Here is a 22,929-nt window from a genome sequence, read left to right as displayed (position 1 = left end):
ACTGACCCATGGGCCCTTCCAGGATGGAGCAGCGAGACACTGGGCACTGGATTCAGTGCAGGGAGGGGCAGTGAACAGTGGGAGGAGGGAGAGAGTGGGGGCCCAGAGCCCTGAGCTGGAGGGAGAAGGAGTGGGTGTGGCCTGACCTGCCCACAGCAAGCTGGATCTCCAGATGGTGCAGAAAGACAGATTTGCTGAACTCAAAATCTAGACGGAATGACACCTGCAAGGAAGAAGTCACCTGAGCAGGGCAGCTGGGAGCTGTACATCTGGGCATTGCCGGGATCAGGCCTTGGCAGACCACCCATGCCCTGCCTGGGTGTGCCCTGCTGGCTGGGAATAGGTGGGGGGGACAGGAGGACCAGGTGCTGGGGTAAAGTGAGCAGAGGCTTGGGGGGCTACTGAGGGGGATGCAGCCAAAGACAACAGCTTCTGCGATGGGGTTCCTTGGCTGAGGGTCCAGCCCCCTTCCCTCCTCCTCCTTCCCACACCCTACAGGCTCCTTCCCACACCCTACAGGCTCCTTCCTGCACCCTACAGGCTCCTTCCCACACCCTACAGGCTCCTTCCCGCACCCTACACGTTTTTAACTGAAGGCAGCTAGAAGGCAGCAGGTCCAGCTTTAGGCACTTTCTGCAGGAATTTTGGGGAAGGGGACAAGATGGCAGGAAGGGGAGATGGCCAGCGCCGTGTACCACAGGTTGCGGGGGCCAGAAGCCAGTGGAAATACCACCTCACCCACTGTTCCTCCTATGTGTGTGTGCAGGGGCGGGGTAGGGGGGTGCAGTGAGAGAAGGGTAAATGGTGCCCCAGGCACCCAGCAGATTAAAAAGGCCTCCTTGTCCAGCAGCGCTCCGGCCACACCGGTGAGCCAGGCCCTGATGCTTCCCTTGCCCTTTGCCCTTTGCCCAGGAGTGGGGCCCAGGTCCCCTGACCAAGGCCCTGCAGTGTCTGACCCCCCTTGCCTCCTCTCTGGCCCACCCCAGGGGCGTTACTGGGGCTTTGGGCAGATCTCATTTGCTCTCCCCAAGTCTGACCCTCAAGCCCAGTTTCCCAAGGAGATCTCAGGAAGTGGCTCGGTGGGGGCTCGGCAGCCTATGGTCTGTTCTACTTCTTCCCCTGGCCCCCTGCGTCTTCACTTCATAGCTGCTGAGCTTGTTGGTGTCTCACTCCATAAACTACAACCTTGATTTATGCACCACCGGAGGGGTTCTTTTACCAGGAGTCCCAATCTCCCCCCACCACCTCCTCTCCTCCCCAAGCCTTGCTGACCCTGCTCCCGGGACACGCTGTACCTCCTCTCCTCCCCAAGCCTTGCTGACCCTGCTCCCGGGACACGCTGCTCTCATCTAGCCTGGCTCCTGCCCCAGATCCTCCGAGTCCTACTTTACCAGCAGCTTAGCCTCAATCAGGGGCCCAGGTGGCGTAGTGGTTAACAGCTACAGCTGCTAACCAATAGGTCAGCAGTTCAAATCCACCAGGTGCTCCTTGGAAACTATGGGGCAGTTCTACCCTGTCCTGTAGGGTCATGATGAGTCGGAATTGACTTGACAGCAATGGGTTTGGGTTTTTAGTCTCAATCAGGCCTTCTCCTGCTCCAGAACCTTCAGTGGCTGCCTACTGCCCGCGGCTGATGGCCAAATACTCCCACACCATCTGGAGTTTACCTCCCTTTCCTGGCTAATTCACCCCCTCCTTCACACACCCTACACGCTCCTTCCCACACCCTACACACCCCCTTCCCACACCTTACAGGCTCCTTCCCACACCCTACATGCTCCTTCCCACACCCTACACGTTCCTTCCCATACCTTACACACTCCCTTCCCACACCCTGCATGCTCCTTCCCACACCCTGCATGCTCCTTCCCACACCCTACACGTTCCTTCCCATACCTTACACACTCCCTTCTCACACCCTACATGCTCCTTCCCACACCTTACATGCCCCTTCCCACACCCTACACGCTTTTGTGCACGTGTTAGGAGCTCAAGAAATGTTAGATTCCTCTCCCCATCCTTCACCATACACAGCACGATGACAAAGAGGCTGGAAATTGGAAAAACTTGGCTGAGAGGGGGTGGGAGAACGGCGGGGTGAGAGTGGTAGGGATTCCCCGGGACATAAAGGGGGCACGGATGCTCTCCAGGGGTGGGCTGGCTAATTAGATCATTCGAATGCACTTAATGGGACCAAAAACTATTACACCTAAAAGCTACCCCAGGCCTCTCCATCTTTCCCATGCCTGCTCTGTTCATTTCCATTTCTCTTGCCTCCCTGTACCTCCCAGTACCCACCCTAGTCCCTCCCCCACATTGCCCCCGTACTGCCCCAGCCTCAACCTTGGCCTTGGCCCGGAAGAAGGGGTAGCTGACATTGCAGACTTTCTTGTGGAATCTCCGTTCCTCGTTCACGCACTCGATGCTGCCATCAAAGTCGTCCTGGGGGTGGGTGGAAGGTCCCAGGCAGCAGTTAGATGGGGTCTGAGACCCTCACCCCAACCATCCTCCCTAGTCTCCTAGAGTCCACCCCACCGCCCCTGCTGAGGACTGTGGCATAGGCATCTTGGCCTCTGGGAGCATCAAGGGCCTAGGGTCTGGGCTGTGGCTTGTTCCAGGTGTGGAAATGATGGGTGCACACTCAGCACCGGCAGGCTGAGCCCACATATGCGTTTCACCGTTCCCTCTGTATATCAGCCTGACCATCTGCTTACAGGTAGGGACACTGAGACCCAGAGACAGGGAGTCACTGTCTAAGCGCAGGCTGCTAGGAGCTGGGGTTGGGGGGCAGATGCTAAAGCCTGTGTTTTTCTGCCTGAAGGCAAAGGAGGAGGCAACTCTCCAGCCTTTGGCTCTTTGCTGCCCTCCGGCTTTTGGACCCCTGCTTGACCACACATCTTTCCATCAGAAGGATTAGAAAGGATCTCTGTGGGCCATGGAATGAGATTTTTGGGGTCTCGCATGACTTTGTAATCCAGAAAAACAGTGAGCAGGGTGTGGGCTGACCTCCTGGTGGGGGCATGCTGGAGAAATTTTTCTGAGGACTCCTCCCTGCCCCCACCCCATGGCAGTGTTCAACTCTTGCTGCCCAAGAGCAGAGAATGATGTCCTTTCTCTCGGACCTTGGTCCAAGGTCCCTCTGGCTTCAGGATGCCATCGTCCCTGTTGACTGCACGGGCAAGGGGTGACCCAGGTGGCTCTACTCCGCTCCCCCACAGTTGCAGGCCAACCGGTTCCCCAGATGTCAGCCTATTCGGGAAGGAAGGCATGTGAGGACGTCTCAGTTTGGGTGGAGGTCGGGGATGGAGGGGCAGCTGGACTGTGGGCCATGCAACCCCCAGCCCGTGGTTGGAGCTCCCAGCTCAGCTCACTCATTGGCCGCGGCCCCGTGTTACAGCTGGGGCCTGGAGCTTTTACTGAGCAGGTCAGCACTGAGGAGGGCCGCTTTGTCCTCTGGACCACACCTGCCAGTGGCTCAGGGGCTCTCAGGCGTGTCCTGCTTTTCCTGTCTGATGGGCCACTGCTTGCCTTTCCTCTCCAGCCTCCCATCTCCAGGGCAGGGTCCCCAGAGCTCTGTTGCTGCCATCAGGCTGGCAGGCAGGGGGAGGTGGGCAGTAAGCTTCTTTCTCTTTTTCTTAGTGGCTCCACTGCCTCCAAGCCCTCCCCACCCCTGAATAGCAAGTCACTTAAAGGGTGGCTGAGTCTAAGGGGGGAAACACCACCAGGCTGCTTGGCCTGTCTGAGCTGGGCCCCACTGGGCTAGCACGGATGCCCCTTAGCACAAACCAGAAAGGAGGGACTCTCACGCGCTCCTCTAGCTTTGTGCTGCTGGTTGGCCACATACTCATTTACTCAGGTCTCAGTTTCCCCATCTGTTAAATGGGGATAATACTTAAGTACCTCATTTAATTGTTGTGAGGATTAAATGACATACTGCCTGTAAATGCAACGCCTATTTTTATGCACCCCCCAAAAAACTCGTTGCCGTTGAGTCGATTCCAACTCATAATGACCCTAGAGGACAGAGTAGAACTGCCCCACAGGGTTTCCAAGGGGTGGCTGGTGGATTTGAACTACCAACCTTTTGGTTAGCAGCCGAGCTCTTAGCCACCACGCCACCAGGGCTCCGGTTCCCCAGAAGATTGTAATCCCTCAAAATATGGCAGCTATTATCATGATTACTGTCTGGACCTGCTGTGGTCCCTGACTGCTGGGCTCTGCCTTGACATAGGCACGCGCCGCCCTTTGGCGATGTGCACGTGTGGATGTAAGCGCCTGCCTGTGTAGACTCTGGGAGGTGGGTCTGCATGTAGGTGCGTGTATACAGAGTACTTGTGCGTCCTCCTGTGGGTGTGTAGGTTTGTGTGTTTTTGCATGTGTGTGAGAAAAGTGCGTGTGAGCACACTAACAAAGTTGCATTTGGCCGAGAGGCTTCTCCAGAAAGTTCCTCTTGGCCAGCTGGCGGTGGGGAAGGGGATGGAAGATGTGCCTGGCCAGCCTGGGCTGGGGATGAGGAGAGGCACTCTCTGGAGGAGTCAGACCACAAGCAGCGCTCCCACCACTTGCCATGTGTGTGGACACAACGGTTCATAGAAGATGTTTCTGGCTTCTCTTTGCCTCTCCTCGGTTCTAAAAGCCCTTCTGTACGGCAGGAAGAAAACTCCACGGTTCCCTCCCTGGGGCTGTGAACAGGCATAGGACTGGCCTTGTAAAGTCTGGGCCAGGCAAACAGGCTATGTAGGCCCGAGGCACGAGCCCCCCCTAAATACCCAAACCTGACAGACACAAAATCCCTGAGCAGAAGAGGACTTGGCAAGACCATGGGGTGGGCTCCCCGTCTTCACTCTGGCAGCAGAGGGGAGCGGTATCATGGCCCAAAGAAAGCCCCCACTCAGGGGCTCCTGAAGGTCTTCTGAAGATGCCAGGAGCCCACTGAGCAGGGAGGGAGGACACGGCAGGCAACCCCTCGCCTTCCTGGGGCAGCCTTGTCCCTGTCCCCTCAGCCTCCCGTCCCCACTGCAGGAATGCTTCTCTCTTTCTCTCTCTGTGCGTGTGTGTGGCCAGGGCGGGGCAGGCCCTGAGGGGTATGCTGGGTAGTCAGTTCTGAGGTAGAGGTGAGGACAGCTGGGTCTGATGTTGGTCCCATCCGTACCCTGGACTCTGAGGAACGTGAAGACAGGGACCATGTCTGAGAGGACTTTGGATCCCCAGCACCCACACATGACAACTGTTTCTTGGAGGGCCTTCTATGTGCCCAGCCCTGGCCCAGCCCCAGGGACAGACCCAGCTAAGATAGACCACTTGCTCTCTCTGGAAGGTCAGGTTTCGAAGGTGTGACCCTCAGACACTGGAGATTTCCTCAGAACCTGCACAGGGCTGTACCGGAGGGCTCGGCTGGCTGGAGGGCCCTGCGTGGCCTTTGGGGACATTGAGGAAGAGACCCCAGAAAGCGTGACATGAGGGCATGCCCTGTAGTGAATTGCAGGCTCAGTGGCTGGCTGCAGTGCAGGAATTCCACTCCTCCACTTGCTAGCTGCGTGGTCCTGGGCAGGCTACTTAGTCCCTCTCTGTGCCTCAGTTTTCTCCTCTGTAAGATGGGCTACAACCACTGCTACTCATGAGGTGGTTGTGACGGTTAAATGCATGCCAAGTGCTTAGCACAGTGCCTGGCCCCTTGGGAGCACATGATACGTGGTGGTTACCGAGGAAGAGCAGGAGGGAGTCCCAGGCAGGGGGTCACGTGGGCAGGCCCTGGTACAAAAGAGCGGTGCCAGTGGCCTAGAGGGAGACGTGTGGGGTGAAGGGAGAGGTGGCAAGGGTGGGTGGAGAAGCAGAGAAGTGTCTTGAATGCCCTGATAAGGACTTTGGAATTTGTTGTGAAAGCAATGAGAAATCTTTGGGAGTTTTAAGGCAGGAGTGACTGGTTCTGGGAGCTCTGGTGGCACAGTGGTTAAGAACTCAACTGCTAACCAAAAGGTCAGCAGTTCAAATCCACCAACCGCTCCTTGGAAACACTATGGGGCACTTCTGTTCTGTTCTATAGGGAATCAACTCGACGGCAACGGGTTTGGTTTTCTGGTTTAACTGGTTCGGATTCTTGCCAGAAGGATCCTTCTGAGAAAGCCTGGAGGGTAAACGTACAGAGAATACGTGTACACACGGTGTGTGTGTGTGCTTGTGTGTGTATGTGCGTGCATGCGTGCCCCTGACTAGGGCTGAGGAGACTGGCTGAACGATAGTCCTCCTCACTTTCCAGAAGGACTCAGCCTCCCCCTGTACCGATGCTCCTCAGCACTGGCTGCACCCTGAAACTGCCTGGGGACCTTCAAAACACACTGCTGCCAGGCCCCACCCCAGCCGAGGTCAGCTAGAATCTCTGGGGGTGAAGTCTGGACCCAGGTGTTGTTAACCTCCCGAAGTGACTGCTTCCCCAGGTGATTGCCTCCCCAGGTGACTGCCCTGGCCCTTGTCCTTCCCCTCAGGCAGCCCGGGCAGGCTGCTGAGGTCTCACCTTCTGGATCAAGCTGGCGAACTGCAGGTTTGCTGACTGTGAAATGTTCAGGGCTGTGCTGTAGGCGTTCTCGCCCCTGTTCTCCAGCATGGCCTCCACTGCCACCCGGCGGCGCGTGCTCTCGATGATGAAGACCGTGGTGTCAAAGGACAGCGTGTAGGCCGAGCAGTCCTGCACAGGCTTCCGCAGCACCCTCTGGCAGTACTCCCTGAGGGAAAGAGACCACCAGGAGTCAGGCATGACGGGGGTGCAGGGACAGAGAGATGAGTCTGGGGGCACCTGGCTGGCCCTTGCCCATGGGAATAGCCATGGGAGAGGAGAGAGAAGTGGATGAGTGGGCTGGGAAGAGCTCACCCTTCACGACAACTTCCTGCCCCAAAGGCCTCTGGCCTTCCCGCTAATAACCTGTTGCCATTGAGTCAACTCTGATTCATGGTGACCCCATATGTGTCAGAGTAGAGCTGTGTTTCAAAGAGTTTTCAATGGCTGATTTTTTGGAAGTAGACTGCCAGGTCTTTCTTCTGAGGTGCCTCTGGGTAGACTCAAACCTTCAAACATTTGGTTAGCAGCTGAGCCCATTAATTCTTTGTGCCACCTAGGGACTCCCCGCTAGAGAGACTGTAGCCTCCTCCCAGCCCAGAGCTCTCTACTTAGCTATCACCCCTCCACTCAGCATGTTTCACAAGATAAATGTAAAGACAATTCTGCCTAATAGCCTAAACCTGTTGTCATCGAGTTGATTCCGACTCATAGTGACCTTATAGGACAGAGTAGAGCTGCCCCATAGGGCTTCCAGTGAGCGTCTGGTGGATTCGAACTGCCAACCTTTCGGTTAGCAGCCATAGCTCTTAACCACTACACCACCAGGGTTTCTGATTATTAACCAAAAAAAAAAAAAAAAACCCAAACCAATTGCCATCGAGTCGATTCTGACTCATAGTGACCCTATAAGACAGAGTAGAACTGCACCACAGAGTTTCCAAGGAGCGCCTGGTGGATTCGAACTGCTGACCTTTTGGTTAGCAGCTGTAGCCCTTAACAACTATGCCAGCAGAGTTTCCATTATTAGCCTAGACGGTTGCAATATTTGCTGCTTCATCATTCTGCACAGTTCGGGTATGTTATTTCTATTTATTGTATAGATGAGGGTATGTATGCCTTCTATCATAAATCATCTCAAAGTTGGGTAAAACTTGAGCATAAATTATTTGCAAATGCATTGCATAAATTTAAGCTACGATATTGTTCATTGTCTTCCCTTGGATGCTAGTTTGCTTCTACCAGGGGAGTGGGGGCAGCCTGCTTGTCCTCTGCTAGCCTCCTTAGCACGAAGTCCAGGTGTTCAGCCAATGGACTTTGAGGTCGCCTGGTCTGGGGGTTTGGAAGATGACCACGCAGCACTTCAAATCCCCCACCTCTACCTTTCATCTGTTTTGTAGGGTGGGCTCCAAAGAAAGGATTCCTTTTCTAAACAAACTTGGAGGAGATCAGATTAGACTAATGATTTTTCATTTTACCGAGGAGGTAACTGAAGCTCAGAGAGGGGAAGGGATTTGCCTAAAGTCACACAGGAGCTAGAGGCTAAATCTGGGAGAGAACCCAGGCTCGAGTTCAGTGCTTGGTCCCAGCTGCCTCTAAGAAGCAGTCCAGGGCCCAGGAGCCCAAAGACTCCGGTCAATTGGGAAGGGAAGGAGCCAGGGGAGGGCACAGAGGAGCTGACTCACATGGCTGTGGGCAGGTCGCTCCGAGCATCCAACACGAGATCGGGGACACAGTGCTCATCCTCATTGCAGCCATTCCAGAAGGGCACCTGGGAAGGGAGACCCCACAGCTTCCAGCCACCATCTTTGCCCTGGGCCATCCCCTTATTCCCCCAGCGCACCAGCTCCTCTCTGCACCTCACTGCATATTGGACTCTGTCTTTTGTGTCCTTTCGCCAGACACCACACTGCATTTTCTAATGTTTTTGGGTAGATACTTCCTTTTCAAAACATGGCCCAAAACTCAGCTGAAGGAGGCCCCTTCGGTTCTTAACTGAGCCAGTAGAACAGAACGCTCGGTGAACTCAGCAGAGCCATTCCAGTCAACATTTACTGATCATTGTCGGTGTTGGGGCAAGGTCTCTGGTAAAGGGGATATAGGATACAGAAGACACGGCTTCTGCCCTCAGCTATAACGTGACGTGTGTAACAAGCAGGAATACGTATGAGGGACGGAAGAGGCTCAGGGGAGGAAACAGTTGTTTTGGCCTGCAAGCGGTCAGAGGAAGTGTTGTAGATTCAATTACGTCTCCCCAAAATATGTGTTGGAATCCTAACCCCTATGCCTTTGAATGGAATCCCATTTGGGATTAGGGTTTTCTCTGTTACGTTAGTGAGGCCATCCCATTGTAGGGTGTGCTTTTAACCTAAACACTTTTGAGATATAAAAAGGGCAGATTAGGCATAGGGATAAACTAGCACAAAAGGAGGAAAGATAGATACCTCAGGAATATAGCTAAGGAACTGAGGAACACCAGGGCTGGAGAAGCTGGGAAAGGATTTTCCCTCAGAGCCAACAGAGAGAGAGAGAGTCTTCCCCAGAGCCTGTGCCCTATATTCAGACCTCTAGCCTCCTAAACTCTGAGAGAATAAACCTCTGTTAGTTAGAGGCACTCACTTGTGGTATTTCTGTTACAGTGGCACTAGCTAAGAGAAATGACAGTAGGTCAGAGTTCTGAAGCTGACCGAGTAGATGGATGGAGGAAAGAGCCTGTGCAAAGGTCCTGTGGCATGAAGTGACATGATGAGTTTGGGAAACTACGGGTAGTTTGGTGTTGTAGGAAGGAGGAGATGGAGCCATGGCAGGGGCCAGTTCCTACAGGGCATTGGGGTCATGCCTCGACACTGATAGGAGCCACCAAGAACTTTAGGCAGAGGAGTGTCCCCCCAGAGCCCACACACTGAAGGTTCCCTCTGGCTGCTGTGGGAAATGGACTTGAAGAGGCAAGGCTAGAGGCAGGGAGACCACTGAGGAGGCTGCTGCCATTCAGGTGAGAGATGACAGTGGTGTCGTGTGGTAGAGGGTGTGGAGAGGAGAAAACAGGGCAGGGACCTCAGAGGTGGGATCAACAGGGCCCGAGGCTGACTGGTCATCAGGGTGAAGGGATACTGGCAGAGTTTCCTTTAGGTGTCAGGAAGGATGTATGCACAGCTCATTTATAAGGGGGGGTGGTTACCTTGAGGAGTCAAGTTTTGGGGCACGTGGCATTTGACAAATTGGTTTAATTCTCCCGGAATCCAGATTTCTGGGTTCATGAAGTTGGGGTGATCCACTCGGACCATCTGCCACTAGGTGTGCTTTTGAACCTTGAGCCTTTAAAGAGCTGATTTCTGAACTCACCTTCACGTCAAACAAAGGCCTAGTAAGCAGGTTAGCAGAGGTGGAGATGGTTTTGCCTTAGGCATCGGGCTCTTTTGGAGAATCATCTACGTGCAGCCAGTGTCCAGAGGCAGGAACACCAGGGTCTGACTGGACAATGTATACCATGTCCTTAGTGACTGTTTCTACAGCCCACTGACTCTGGAACCCAGCACGTGTTCTGATGCTATCTCCTGAGAAATTAACATGACAATGATCTATGTAACCCGTTCTTACTATCCCGTCTTCTGAGAATCTGTATACTTTCTGAGTTGACGCTGCTTGATTTGAATCTTATCTACTCACAATAAATGTATTCTGAGGCACTAATTTTTGGTGTTTCTTTGTGCAGTCAGGTGTCTGACACATTAGAGGTGCCTGTGGCTCATACAAGACCAGATGCTCAGAAGGCAGCTGGATATCCAAGCCTGGAGCTGAGAGGCAGCAACTGTCACTACCCAGAGCACAGCCAAAACCCAGGGAAGGGGACAGAGGAGTCACAAAGTCCACTCATGTCTTAAACTCATGAACTTTTCACAGAGGAGAGCATTCTTGCACCAAGGTCCACGTGCTCTTAGCTTAGACACATTTCTCAGGCTTCCCCATCACATGGTGGGTTTGTAGTTAGAAGCAAGCACACTGCAAGAGCAGCCAGGACACCGGACAGCAAAGAAGACAGCAAAGCCATGTGAAGTAGGGGAAGTGGGGCCAATTAGTGAAGGACATCCTTCTAGATGCTTCTGTAGTCCTTGAGTGTGTCATTGAATTCCAGCACTGATGTTCATCCTGGTAACCTCGAGCCTTCAATAAAACACCATCCCCCCTCCCAGCATACTAAGTCTGAGAATTATATAAAAGCCTTCAGAAAAATGATTATAAGTAATAATTTAACGTGATAAGCAACTATTACACTCAACTGTATGGAATTGAGTTCATTCCCTCAAAAGGCCAGATATTATGGTATTAGAACCAAAAAGAACCTATAGAATGAGCAATGGGAAGAATGTTTCTAATTTGCTGGGGCGGAAATCCAGATGAACAAGGTTTTATACATTTAGCTGCTCTTCAACCCTTGATAATATGCCTGCAGACCGTCTTTTTCAGCTGTCTCAACTTTTCTTTCATGAAACATCCACTGCTTTTTCCCCCTTCCATGCCTTGCTGACACTGTCATCTCTCCTGGAATAAAAATTCATCATCCCCATCTCTGCATGTTTGAATCTTGTCTATTCCCAAGGTCCGACCAAAAGCCACCTCCTCCAGGAAGCCCTCCCTGCCCTCCCATCTGATTGCTCGATTACACTTCCTCTGAGCTCATGGTGCCCATTCTCTGACCTCTCCTGTGACTCTTATCACCACCTTGCATCGATATCACCAATGTCAGAGCTCCCCTCTGCTAGTGAGTTCCTGGACAGCAGGGATCACCCTTCACACTATCTGTATCATGGGCTTTCAAGTGTGTATAGAATGAGTGACACGTACTCATTCACTGGCTGCAGTGCCTTTGTAATTATTGTGGTGGGACAAAAAGTATTCATGACTTAGTGCACCCAGCTTTCCCCTCTCCTAGCCCACTTGAGGGGACTCCAGCTTTGTCAGCCCAGCTTCTCCCCTCTCTTGAGCTACACTTTATTTATTGTGCTTTAAGTGAAAGTTTACAAATCAAGTCAGTCTCTCATGCAAAACATACACACGCCTTGCTATGAACTCCTAGCTGCTCTCCCCCTAATAAGGCAGCACACTCCTCCTCTCCACCCTGTGTTCCCCGTGTCCATTCAGCCAGCTCCTGTCCCCCTCTGGCTTCTCATCTCTATCTGCCCACACAGTCTCATGTGTCTACTTGAGCCGAGAAGCTCACTCCTCACCAGTATCATTTTCTGTCTTATAGTCTAATCCCTGTCAGAAGAGCTGGCTTCAGGAATGGTTCCAGTCTTGGGCTAACAGAGGGTCCGGGGACCATGACCTCTGGGGTCCATCCTTGAGCTGCATTTTAAGACAGCCTCTCTTGGGCTTTTGTGATGCAGCACCAGGAACAAAGGGCCGAGGTATGGAGGACAGTGTTGGGCAGGAGGAGGAGCTGGATAGTTGGGGGAGGGGATTCGGGAGGAGCTGTGGGGGGCGATGGATGCGAATGAGAGAAGAGAGATGATTTTAAGAAGCATCGCCGTGGACTGTACAGACCCTTCATGGTTTTCGAGAAATGCAAGTAAAGAACTTGAGCAGTTCTGAAATTCTGGTTTGCGGCTGGACTGAATACAGCTCCCAAAGACTGGACCTCACGGGTCCTAGGGTTAAGAGCGTAGTGGTATGATGTGAAGTCATCTCGCATTAGGATAACTCATTTACAAATTTTGCCTGTTCTCCCAGCACAGCTTGGACAGAATGGATTTTCTTGAATGGGATTTCTATGGGGCTGCTGATGCCGGGAACGTCTTCCAGAAGATGCTGGTGCCCCTAGAGCCAGGGATTAGAAAATGTGGCTGAGGGCTGGGTCTATAGCCACTTAGGAGCAGGCTTGGGGGTGGACAGGTTGTCTGTTCATCAGTTAGTCATTCAACAAGCAGAAGACCAGGCTCCAGGCCTGGCTCGGACTCTGAGTGGCTGCAGCTCCCTCTCTGGCCTCGGTGCCCTCATCTGTGAGCGAGGGAGATGGGTGGTTGAGATCTAAGGTCCCTTCCAGCTCTGTGACTCTCTGTCTTCCTCCAGCACCCACTCAGTGCTCACCCTCTGCTGGGGAAACTTGGACAGGGGCAAGTTCTGCAAACACCCAGCACGGGTCCCAGGGGAGGAGATATGCTGTGGGCTTGGCAGGGCAGCTGTGGGGGAAAGTGTGGAGGAGAAAGCAAGCTTCTCTGCACTCGTGGGGGTGCCCGTTCTCGTGCCTGGCATGCCAGCACGTACCGAGACTCTGAGGGTAGTGGGCCAGCCGTCGTCCAGCATGGGTCCGTGGTCGGCGGCCTCCAGGGCATACTCTACTGAGAAGGTTACTGGTTTCACGTAGTCAGCGGTATCCTGTGGGGATGAGGGAGGGAGAGAGGGAATATCAGTTTCTGAGCCAGGCCCCCTAACGCTGAGCTAGAACTTCCACCTCCCTAAGCTGGTGGGGGACAGAGGAGATGCTGTCAGTGGGTGGATGGAGGTTCCCAGCAGGGTCCGTAGAGGGAAAGAGTGTGCTACATGGGCAGGAGTCTGTGGCTCAGCTATGCCAACCCAACTCCTGCTCATCCTTCAAGGCCTGGCTTCCATAGCCCCAAGACCTCAGCCTCCATAAAAACAGGCAGCACTGACCACCAGCTCCTCTGGACAGCCCCACGCTCTGTTCAGACCGGTTAATGCCACTTCTCACATGGCATTTCAACGGTCTGATTGTGCCAGTCTTCCTCCTCAGCAAGGAATGAGCTCAATAAACATTGAATTAATTTAAATGAACAAATATGTGAACAAGATGGGGTGATTCAGGCTGGTCCCATGTATAGATGGTAAATGAAGGGGGTGCTTAGCGCTACCTAATAAACTTTCCCCGTGGAAGCTGCAATTCCTGATCAAGTGACTTCTTTGTATTAAGGCCTGTACCTGTTGCCGTCAAGTTGATTCCGACTCATAGCAACCTTATAGGTCAGAGTAGAACTGCCCCATAGGGTTTCCAAGGAGCGGCTGGGGGATGTGAACTGCTGACCTTTTGGTCATAGCTCTTAACCACTATACCACCAGGGTTCCCTTGTGTTAAGGCAGTGGTTCTTGATTTAGGGAGCATCAGAACCCCCTGAAACCAAACCAAACCCACTGCCGTCGAGTCGATTCCGACTCATAGCAACCCTATAGGACAGAGTAGAGCTGCCCCATAGAGATTCCAAGGAGCGCCTGGCGGATTTGAACTGCCGACCTCTTGGTTAGCAGCTGTAGCACTTAACCAGTATGCCACCAGGGTTTCCAGAAGCCCCTGGGGAGCCTATTAAAACTCTGATTACTGGGTCTCACCTCAGAGTTTCAGATTCCAGAGGTCTGGGGTACAGACCGAGAATCTGTATTTCTAACACATTCCCTGATGCTGCTGCTGCTGGTTTAGGCACCACGAGAAGGGATGGCAGGGATGGCAAGTGCCCCAGGTGACGCTTGCGGGGGTGGGGGGCGCCAGCGGGCAGTTCCTATTGGCCGGCTCAGTTTCTGTCACCAGCTGTGAGCGATTATTCAGCAATTCAAGACTAACTGCCATAGACACTATTTTCTGTAGATATGCTGCTGACCCACTTTGAGAACCAATGCACAAACATATCAGAGGGGGTGACATCAACAGACATCAAGACTTCTCATGCCTGTTCACTTTTCTGACCCTTTGGCCACTGCACAACTGGACTAGGTGAGCTGAGTGCCTCCTGCTTGCATCTCAGAGATGCCGGCTGTGGCCTGGGTATTTGGTGCTTCCAGATGGAGGCAAATTTATCATCCTCTTCCTTGTCTGTAAAATGGGGCATCAGGCCACCACCCTGCCAGTGATGTCACTAGCTTCCCTTCTCTGCCAGACTGGCCTCTCTCTGTTCCACCTCACAGCTCGTCCATGCCACTGGCCCAACTTACCTGGCCTTCAGCCCATGCCTGCTGTCTCTTCATTTCCAGACCCCCACCGGCTGACCCTAGTTCTCCCAGCTAGATCTCATGAGCTCATGTCTCTCCTTGGATGGGAGCTAAGGAAACCACGGACATCTGAGAGCTGGGGAAGAAGGGATTCTGGAGGTACACAGTGAGGTGGTAAGCGTGTCCCATGGCCCTTTCTCTGAGCCATAAGGTGGGGAATGGAGTGGCCAAAGTTCAGAACACTGCCCCTTGGCCTGGTCTCCTGTGGTCTGCTGGGGCTCAGCATTGCCTGGCACCCCCTTTCCCATGGCAGGTGCCCATCCCCATAGCCTGGACTCTGCTGGATGGGGCTGCTGAGTTGTGGGGCTCACCAGGACGTGGAAGCTGATCCGCTCACAGTGCTCTTGGCCAGAGGAGAGCAGGACAGACCTGTGGGTATATCGGTCCCCGCCCTCGTCCAGGTGGGCCCGTGGTGTGTACCGTCTCTCGTCCATGGTGGCGTTGTACTTGAGGCCTGGAGGAGAGGAGAGGAAGATCACGAAGGTGGAGCCACATACTACCCAAGACTATTTGCCTTACTTTTAAGGGCCAGAGTCTTCCATGCAGAGAGCAAGCTGTGCAGTGAAAAAAGGGGGAAGGAGGGAACTGAAGAGCAGAAGGAGGCAGAGGAGGAGAAATGGAGATGGATCAAGAGGGGAGAAAAGAGGGGGAGAAATGGAGGGGAAATCGAACATGGAAGAACAGGAGAGGAGAGAGGATGGGGGCCAGGGTGATGACCTAGTGTGAGCCCCCTTGAAGTCAGTACATTCCTCCATCTCTCCCTTCACCTTCCCTGGTGTCCCCCTAGGATTCCCCTTCAGAGCCTCTTCAGGAGTAGTCCCTGCCCACTCCAAGGAGGGGCTGGCCAGGCCCAGCCCACCGGCTTTTCACACCTAAGACTGCTGTTCTGGAGGTTAAGACTTGAAGCCGTTCAACTAGGATGACCTTTTGCTAATTCTGGGAAAGGTTCAGTCCCTTCTCCTGAATCCCAGCCAGTCCTCTGAGTGCTCCAGGTTCTTGTATTTTTCTTCTTTCATAGATGGAAGTCAAAAAAGAAGGACACAACCACCCAGCCTGCCTTTGCTCTCCTCTTCCCCCTAGGACTTGTGCCTCTCCTTCATCTGGCTGGTCCTCCTCCTGGACCTGGAAGCTGCTCTGCAGTCTCTGAACCCAGCACCGGCCCAGCCAGGTTCCAGAGCCTGCAGCTGTCACTTCCTAGGTCTGCCTGTGCCCAGGGCTGTCCTGTGCATCCCTCACTGGAAGTGATGGACCCTCAGAAGGTAATGTCCTGCTTCAGACTCACACCTTCTTCTGAGTGGTGACTACGACTGCTGGGGTCTTCATCTGCTCGACCCCCTGGTTTCCAACTCCTGTTTTGCTAGCTCCTGAGTCGAAATATTTTCTGGATTCAGGCTGACTTCTTGGCTTCCACATGCCAGTTTGCTTCGCTGCTTTTGGTCGCTTGTTCTGATTCAATCTGCACCCAGACTCCTTCTTCCCCTGGCCTTTCCTTCTTTGGTCACCCCTGCTCATTGCCATCCTCACCCTGGCATGATATTCCCTCTTCGTACATGCGGTGTGACCTACAAAGAGAGAGGGACCACGGTGCCTTTGCTTAGAGCATTGAATGGGCATCTAAACTCCTTGCCATCGAGCTGATTCCAACTCATGGTGACCCCATGTGTTACAGAGCGGGGTTTTCTTGGCTGTAATCTTTATAGAAGCAGATCTTCAGGTTTTTCTTCGGCATCACTGCTGGGTGGGTTTGAACTACTAACCTTTAAGTTAGTAGTCAAGCACAAACTCTTTGTACCACCCAGGGACATTGAATGGGCATCTAGCAGTCATCAAAGCAGGCTCTAGCACCCATAACCCATTTCAAAGAAAGCCCAGGCTTTGAAGCAGAGCAACCACAAAGTCCATGGGAGAGACAGGGGGTGGGGGAGAGGGAGGGAGGCAGGGCCTGGTTTACCAACAGTTTCCATTTGGAAATAGGGTGCCAGGAAGACAGGCGTGAAGCAGAGGAAGGCAACCAGGCAGGTGGCGTCCCTGCCACTGCGTTTACAGTCCCTGTGGAAGATGTTGATCTTGGGTGGCTCAAAGTGGAGGCTGGCATTGATCTGCAGCACAGGGCGGGACCTGCAGGAGAAAGGCAGTGAGCTGAGGAGAGGCAGAGGTTGGGCTGCTCTGCTTTGACTACCAGGGGGCTAGAGCCAGCACTGAGGGGTGAGGCAGGGTGAGGAAAAGAGAGGGTAGCATTTCCAGCTGCCAGGGAATTGGGCAAAAAAGCACACAGGTGGACAAGGGGCTTGCACCTCACAGCCCCTCGAGGCAGCCCTTCATCATTTCCCTAAGGCTGTACTTGCCACAGACTAGATTGACTTCCTTTGCCTCCTTGCCACTTTTACAGCGGTGGTTCCCAGCCCTGGCAGTACATAGAAAAACCTGGAGAGCTTTGAAAAATCCTGATGAACAAACTGCACTGTGGGACAATTAAATCAGAGTCTTTGGGGTTAGGGGTGAGACTCAGGCATTAACATTTCTTAAAGTTCACAAATTTTCATATGCTTGCAAATCCCCTGGGGATCTTTAAAAATGCAGATTCTGATTCAATAGGTTAGCAGAGAGTCTGCATTTCTGTTGAGCTCTGAGGCTTTAAAAGCTCCACAGGTCATTCCAATTGGCAGATGTGGTTGCGAACTATGGAGTTTGACCATAAAGTCTTCCCAGAGGGCTTGGCCCAAAGTTTCATTACTATTTAAGCAACACTTAAGGTCTCGACCTCAAAAGATAGCGCTCAATCAAACTCTTTCTGTTAGACTGATTCTCTTGTTTTGTGTGTGTGTGTGTGTGTGTGTGTGTGTGTGTGTGTGTGTGAACACACACACGTGTATCTTGTTTCCTATAAAGGACTCAGTTTTTGTATCACCCTAAAAACCTGCTAGGCCATGTCTACCCTCTACCCTGGGCCTTGGTTGCCTGTATTGCTTCCTGACATAGCCAATAACTTTACCATGGCTTTAAAGGAACCATCTAAGGCCTAAGAGCTCCTACATGTGGCATGCCCTTCAGACAGTCATGGTGCCTACACACTGGGCTGTGCTAGACCTGCAGTGACTCTGGCTCCCTCAGTGCTGCCTAGAGGGCCTAGGGAACACCACCTAGAAGTAAAGGGGCAGCTGGTGCTTTGACCATGGAAAAATGGGGTATGAATGAGGCAGGAGATAAAGCGCTCCCCTTTCCTCCCCTACAATGGACTATTGCCAGAGGTGGAGGTTCTATACCACCTTTCTAGAGACATCCTGAAGTACTGAGCACTTAGCTGCGTGTATTATGAAGCTGTGGTTAGCTCAATAATGCATCTCCTCTGATCTACTCTCCTTTTCTCCTTCAATTTTCCCTTTTCCTTCACTTCTGGTTCTGGGATTGAACATTAAGAAGCATTAGCATATAAGCTTTAGTCTTAGGAACCCAGGGTGAGCTATTTCCCCAACTGAACTCTAATATCCTTGAGTACCAGGACCACATTCTCTCCTTTATTCCACCTTGGAAGTCATATTATATCTTTGTTTAATGCCTTTTAAAAATTATATGAAAAATGTGATTGCATTCATATGAAGTTGTATGTAGGAGACAAAAGATTGGAAGGGCATTCACCATAATGCTAATAGTTGAAATATTAAGGAGATGGGACTCTGAGTGATTTTTTCTTTATTTTACAGATTTTCTTTAAGTTATTATATTTATGATAAAAAATCTCATCATATATAAAAAAAGCTCAAGTTATGATAATTTTCTGGGGGCTCAAACAGTCACAGAACATTTTGTGTGTGAATTGTTGAATGGGAATCTAATTTGCTGTGTAAACTTTTACCTAAAACACAATAAAATATATATTTTTTAAAAGTAGCTAACATGACAAAACATATAGGCTCTCCTAGAAAGCAGTTTGTATCAAAGGTAGGTTCTTTTTTTTTTTTTTTTTAAAGAGACAGTCCATTGCTAAGAGGAGACCCTGGATGCCGATGTGAGGTGTTGCAGCAATGAGGCCCCCAAAAAGGAAACAAATCGTCAGAGTGGTTTGAGTGGAAGGACATCTCTGTATTACATAAACATTCTTTCACTCGAGGTGAGAAGAGAAGATCCTCCCAGCTTGTAGAATATGCTCAGCCTGTCCCTTTAATTAGCTTGAAAAGCTGAAGTGGAAGAAATGCCTGAGTAGCCAGAACATTTAGTATAAGTTCTAACAGGGTCTTTTAGACGCAAGGTTGGTATAAAGCTCTAGAACTCTATAGAGGAAAGAGACTTGCACTCCCAGATAACTCATGGTGATTCCATTAAAAAAAAAAATATTATAATCATGATGGAATAAGAACAGGGTGTTTGGCTGATAGTGGCTAAAGACAAGGGATGGAGATCCTGAAAGCCTCTTTTAAAACCTGCACCCTTTGTGGCCCTCAGGAGAGCCCAAGAGTCAAGTACAGTGGGGGAACCAACCACAAGATCACGGCGTTGCCAAGGGCACCCACTGCCAGGTCCACAAGCCCATCCTCATTGAGGTCCAGTTGCCCGTGGATGCTGCAGCCAAAATACTGGAGGCCTGGAGCTAGCTCGGAGGCCGAGATTCTCTGCAGGGGGCAGAAGGAGAAAGCTGAGCGTACGCACTGTTGGACAAGACAGGGCAGGGTAATCCTAAGGGGTAGCTACAATTAGTCATGGAGAGAGCCTATTTGACACCATCGAGAAGTTCCCTAGTCCATAGCTATTCCTCCCTCGCCTGTCATGGCCCCTGAAAATCCTACCGCAAAGTCATTCTTTTGGATTAAAATATCACGTCTCAAGAGTTTCCCATTCAACGTAAATACACGTTACCTGACAGGGTTATATATCGAACCCATCCTCATCTCTAACCTCGATATATTTATGCAACTATCTTACTAACTAGGAGCCCTGGTGGCACAGTGGTTAAGTGCTTAGCTGCTAACCGGGAGGTAGTTGGTTTGAATCCACCAGCTGCTCTGGGAGGAGAAAGATGTGGCAGTCTGCTTCTGTAAAGATTGCAGCCTTGGAAAACCTAGGGGGCAGTTCTACTCTGTCTTATAGGGTCGCTATGACTCAGAATCGACTTGATGGCAACAGGTTTTTATCTTACTAATTAAATCTGTAGGCAAAAATGATGACCTGAGAAGATAGGACTGGGGATGGGTCAGTTTGAGGTGAGCAAGCTCGAAGGGAGGAGCTCTTTATTTGTAGTCAGTTGTGTAAGTGTGTGCGGAGGGGGAGTGAAGTTCAGGTTGTTCTCTGGGATTTTTTTTTTTGAGGGGGAGATAAAGGTAAGCAGGGAGCGGTGCCAAAAGAGGTGATGGGACAAAATGCACCCAATTCAAAATTTTGACTTGAGGCAAGTATAGCTAGGGCAGATTGGAGTTCCTCACTGTCTGAGAAAACAGAAGAAATTCCTAAGCCATATGACCAAACGGGAGATTCTGGAACTTCTCAGCAGGTGCCATAGATTTGATTCCAACTCATGGTGACCCCATGTATGTCAGAGTAGAATTGTGCTCCATAGAGTTTGCAAAGGCTGATTTTTCAGGAGTAGACTGCGAGGCCATTCTTCCAAGGCACCTCTTGGTGGACTCCAAAAGCCAACCTTTTGGCTAGCAGCCAAGCACATTATCTGGACCACCTAAGGAGCCCTCTGGGGCTCCTGGTCCCATGATGTTTATCATGTTCCCTGGTTTCCTACGGGGAGCATTACCTGCTTAGGCTTCTTTAGGAGGCTGCCTTGGAAGCCATGGAAGATGTAGATGACTCCTCCATGGTTGTCCTCCAAAGGGGCTCCCACCACCACGTCGTTGTAGGAATCCTGATTCAGGTCTCGAACCGAGGCAATGGAGGCCCCGAATCGGGCATTCTGGTAACTGTGGGAATCCTTCAGTGTTCCATTATAGACAAACTGACTCTGCAAAGCCAGGGGAAGGAAAGGCTCAGGGGGTAAAGTAAAGTAAAGACCCTTGGGATCATGATTCCCTCTGGCCTGCAGCATCTTCTCTCCACCCCACTTTTTCCAGAGTTCCCTCTCTTGCTACGTGAGCCCAGGGATAGCACAGCTTCCTATTCTCCTCTGGCCTGGCTCCAACAGATGGGCACTGATCTTTCCTGTAACCCAATTTCCCTCATGGCTACCCAGGTCAAAGCAGGGGTTAGCTGTCCCTGAAAAGCTTCCTGCCCCCGCCCAGCCATACCTGTCTCAGGTTGTAGATGTACACCTTGCCCCGCTCCCGGCCCTCGCTGAAGTACATGGGTGCGCCCACCAGCAGGATGTCGGTCACACCATCGCCGTCAATGTCCACTGAGGTGATCTCACTCCCATAGTAAGAGCCTATCTGCGGCACAGGGATGGGGACAGGGAAGAGGGGCCGGGCCTGCCCCTCACACCACAGAGAGCCCTCACCTCCCAGACACCAGTGAAGGAAACTTACAGAGGGAAACCACATCCTTTGACTGGGAATTGTTGGTGAACCAGTGGGTCCTCCCCTTCCCTCCCCTTCCCTCCCCCTCCCTTTCCTGCCTTTCCCCTGGAGTTGACTTCCTGTTTTCCTTTCTCCTTCTGCCTTTCCTTCTTTTTTCCTTCAGTTATTCCTCCTCTCCCCCACTCTCCTTTCTTTCCTTTAGTTATTTTTATTGAGGGCCATTTATTCTGATTATAAAAGTAATATATTAAATGAGAAAAATATAAAAAATTATAAAACGGCAAATAAAAAATAGACTCAACAGATCTGCGGTTTTTCATTTTTTTGTTTTTTTGTTTGTTTGCTTTACGGTCCCAACAAGGAGCCCTGGTGACACAATGGTTAAGTGCTTGGCTGCTAACCGACTGGTCCATGGTTTGAACCGACAAGCAGCTCTGCAAGAGACAAGGCCTGGTGATCTGCTCCCATCAGCCTAGGAAACCCTACGGGGCAGTTTTACTCAGTCATATAGGGTTGCTATGAGTTGGAATTGACTCAGTGGCACATAAAAACAACAATAGAGTCCCAACATCTGAAGATAACTACCATCAACATTTTGGTGTATTTCTTCTAGGCTCTTTTATTGCTTGTTTATATATGTGGGTATATTTTTAATAAAAAAACGATATCATACATATATACAGTTTGTACACTCCTCTTTTTTAAGTCACTCTAAATGTTTTTATTTGGCTTTAACTTAGAATAGTGGCTAAATTATTCAGCAAGGGAGGAGGAGGGAGGGGTAGAAAGGAGCCACAGGGCCCGAATCAACCTTAAGGAGTCAAGGGTGGGGAGAGTGGTGGCATCTGTCTGGGGGTGGCGGCTGGTGGCCGAGGGCTGACTGGATTCCTTCTGAATTTGTGTATACTCATTTTTGAATGAACCAATGTATCATGAACATTTTCTCTATGACATATTTTTTTCTTTAACATGATCATTGATGAACCATAATATTTCAAATTATACATGTACTGCAGTTCTCTTCGTGGCACAAATGCCTTGTGCTTGACCACTGACCTAAAGGTGAGAGGCTTGAACCCACCCAATGGTAAAGGGGCCACAGAAAAAAGGCTTGGCAGTCTGCTTCCCTAAAGATTACAGCTAAGAAAACCCTGTGGAGCAGTTTCACGCTAACACATGGGGAGGCCATGGAATTGATGACATGGGACGAACTGTAGTGACTGTATAATTTGCTGATGAATTCATGACATTTTTTCTGCCTGGTTCTGCCTTCAACATCTGAATGAGAAACCGCAGAGCTGAAGGCAGCTAAATTAAGTGCTATGATGTATTTACTCAATCCTCTGTTGGTGGGCATTTAACTTGTTTATTTGTTAATGTCATAAATAACTGAGATTCACATCTTTGGTCAGGTACGATGGTGATTTCTTTTCAGTATCGGGGCGCTTGCTGTGTCCCTCTGCCTTGGCCGCTGTGCTCCCTCTTCAGCCAAGGCGCCATCGGCCCCATCAGTCAAAACCTGAGGGTCCTCCCCGGCTCCACCCCTCCACCGCTCCCCCTGCAATCTACCAACGAGTCCTGCCTGGTGTGTCCCAAATATGTCTCCAATCTATATGCCTCCCTCTTCCTCTACTTCTTCCCTTGGAGAGCCTTCTCTCACCTTCCAAAGCCTTCCTGCCTCCAGTCTGGCCCCTAACCCACCCTCAAGGGCAGACTCTAACAGCTGACCACGCTGCTCCCTTGATTTTGGGATTCATCCAAACTCTTCATCACATTCCTGCAGGAATGGCCTCCCTCCCTCCCCAGCCTCTGTCTCCCCAGCCTCTGCTCCCATGCTTGCTCCAACCATACACAGTTATTTCTCCTCTTCAGAGGTCCCAGCTCTGGTTGAGTTCCCGGCCTCCCCCTGCACATGCTTTCCTCCTGCCTTGGAAC

At 51.4% G+C, this 22,929-nt stretch overlaps 1 protein-coding gene across 2 annotated transcripts in view; it reads right to left on the bottom strand.

Moving 5' to 3' along the window:
- Positions 1-22,929, bottom strand: part of ITGA11 (integrin subunit alpha 11) — a 163,232-nt gene that overhangs the window by 16,258 nt on the left and 124,045 nt on the right. For both annotated transcript variants that reach the window (XM_010598063.3, XM_010598064.2), the window contains exons 13-22: positions 20,767-20,907; positions 20,280-20,483; positions 19,019-19,149; positions 16,494-16,660; positions 14,854-14,996; positions 12,812-12,922; positions 8,236-8,321; positions 6,512-6,719; positions 2,344-2,442; positions 147-223 (exon numbers count right to left, since the gene is read on the bottom strand). In XM_010598063.3, coding sequence (XP_010596365.2) covers positions 147-223; positions 2,344-2,442; positions 6,512-6,719; positions 8,236-8,321; positions 12,812-12,922; positions 14,854-14,996; positions 16,494-16,660; positions 19,019-19,149; positions 20,280-20,483; positions 20,767-20,907 — 1,367 coding nt within the window. The remainder of the gene's footprint in view (positions 1-146; positions 224-2,343; positions 2,443-6,511; positions 6,720-8,235; positions 8,322-12,811; positions 12,923-14,853; positions 14,997-16,493; positions 16,661-19,018; positions 19,150-20,279; positions 20,484-20,766; positions 20,908-22,929) is intronic.

Source organism: Loxodonta africana, chromosome 13, assembly GCF_030014295.1.
Source record: "Loxodonta africana isolate mLoxAfr1 chromosome 13, mLoxAfr1.hap2, whole genome shotgun sequence".
NCBI classification, from domain to species: domain Eukaryota; kingdom Metazoa; phylum Chordata; class Mammalia; order Proboscidea; family Elephantidae; genus Loxodonta; species Loxodonta africana.
Note: the sequence above shows the minus strand (reverse complement) of the source record. Positions and strands in the feature narration are given on the sequence as shown.